General features: G+C 44.0%; 1 protein-coding gene across 1 annotated transcript in view; it reads right to left on the bottom strand.

Annotated features, from left to right (window-relative positions):
* Nms (neuromedin S) overlaps positions 1 to 1,243 on the bottom strand; it is an 11,149-nt gene extending 9,906 nt beyond the window's left edge. Inside the window, exon 1 of the mRNA XM_008845913.1 lies at positions 1,168 to 1,243. Coding sequence (XP_008844135.1) covers positions 1,168 to 1,243 — 76 coding nt within the window. The remainder of the gene's footprint in view (positions 1 to 1,167) is intronic.
* Between the last annotated feature and the right edge of the window lie 442 nt (positions 1,244 to 1,685).

The raw sequence follows: 1,685 nt of genomic DNA, 5'->3' as shown, positions 1-1,685 counted from the left end.
AAACATTCATCTTATTCTGTGTATCTTCAAAGAACACAACTAGAACTCCTGGTTAGAAGTTTGATGCGATCATACTTCAGCTTAATGTAAAGAAGTTTTTGCTAATTATTATAATTTAATATTGCAAAGTACTACAAATCAATCCCATGAAGACTTATTGAGAGGCTTATTGAGAGGTTAATACAAAAGTAAAGACTACAGGACCCTATTCTCAGGGATCAAACTTAAATATCGAAAAGAGGGAGGTGAATATAAATAATTAATCTTAAATAGTTAATCTTAAAAATAACAAATTTCCAAAACAAAACTATGAAGCAGATTCTATTGGAGGTCAGAAGGGACAGCAGCTGGCTGTCTCAGGCTGGCAGTCGGCTGGAGGTTAGTAAAAGCAGGTGAGCAGAGCCTAGAAGCCCAGCTTGGTAACCATGGAGGGGACCCTGCACTCTGGAAACGTTAAACTGATGACCTTCCCGACTCTTCACAATTCCCAGGTATTGCAATTACACTTCAGAACAGGACAAAACAAGCATTCTTTATTCTCCAAAGTATTTTTACTCCTCTAAATCACAATTCTAACAGAAAAGTTCATATTTTTGTAATTCTCCTTGTTTCCAGTCATAGCTTTCCTGCCACGGAGCCCTTCCCTGAACTCCATGGTGAACTACCTAGAATTGGTGATAGTGGGTGGGGACTTTAGACCCTCAGGCCACTCCTGGCTCCCTACAAACATTTCTCAGAAATTGAAGAAAGGATGCTCCGCCGGGTCAGCACCTCGGACAGCGCCTTCCAGAGCCCCCTGAGGCTTTGCCACCCTCTGCAAGAGGGCTTTGAAATAATTCCTTTTCTACCTACAGTTTCTCCCAGCCCTCCAGTGCCCAACTCACACGGAGACCATGCCTCACTCTTCAATTTTAGCAGCACAAAGTCGGGACATTCCTGGGGCAAGAACACAGTCTCTCTGGGGAAATTCTCTTTAAATAAAAGGCTACGGCATCTCACTGTATCCATCATTCCCGGTTAGAAACAAATGCCAAGCCAGGAGGCAAGGGGGTAGATATGAGGGTAGGCAGAGGAAGTTTGAATCCCTTCAGAACCACTCAGAGAAGTCAAGATCAGTCTGTCTTCCCTAGAGCTCCGTCCAGGTGGGTCTGGCGAGAGTCCTCTTACCTGAGGAGGGAATCTGTAGCATGCAGAAGCAGTAGAAGGCCAGAATAGGAGGGAACTGAGGAAACAGATGTTTCATCTTCAAGGTTTGGCTTCTCTTTGTGAGCCACAGATGTTCGCTGCTTGGACCAGCGTTGAGCATCTCCCCAGGGTCCACAGTCAGATGCAACCCTCCGCCCTGCATCTGACCAGCCCAGGGAAGTAGGCGTTTTTTATTGGCAGCATCCTAGAGCCCATTGGCTGAGCACCAATCAGCTTTGCTCAGGAGGACCCTGGCTTTCTCATAAATGTCATGCTGGGCCCTTATTTGTAGAATAATATCCTCCTGGTATAAGCATTGTACAGAACCATCTTTTTCAAGCCAATAATAAAAATAAAAGTGGAAAGTAATAATTGTTATTCTATAATGGCTTGAGAAAAACTTCTGACTCAGGGAAGGTCTGTTCTCCTTTCTAAATCAAAGGGCTGGACATAAATCCATACACTCCTGCATGATGAAGTCTTGCTTCCTAAAAAAACTG

Source organism: Nannospalax galili, unplaced genomic scaffold (genome assembly GCF_000622305.1).
Source record: "Nannospalax galili isolate Female #2095 unplaced genomic scaffold, S.galili_v1.0 scaffold182, whole genome shotgun sequence".
NCBI classification, from domain to species: Eukaryota; Metazoa; Chordata; class Mammalia; order Rodentia; family Spalacidae; genus Nannospalax; species Nannospalax galili.
This window is presented reverse-complemented; position numbering and strand designations above follow the sequence as displayed.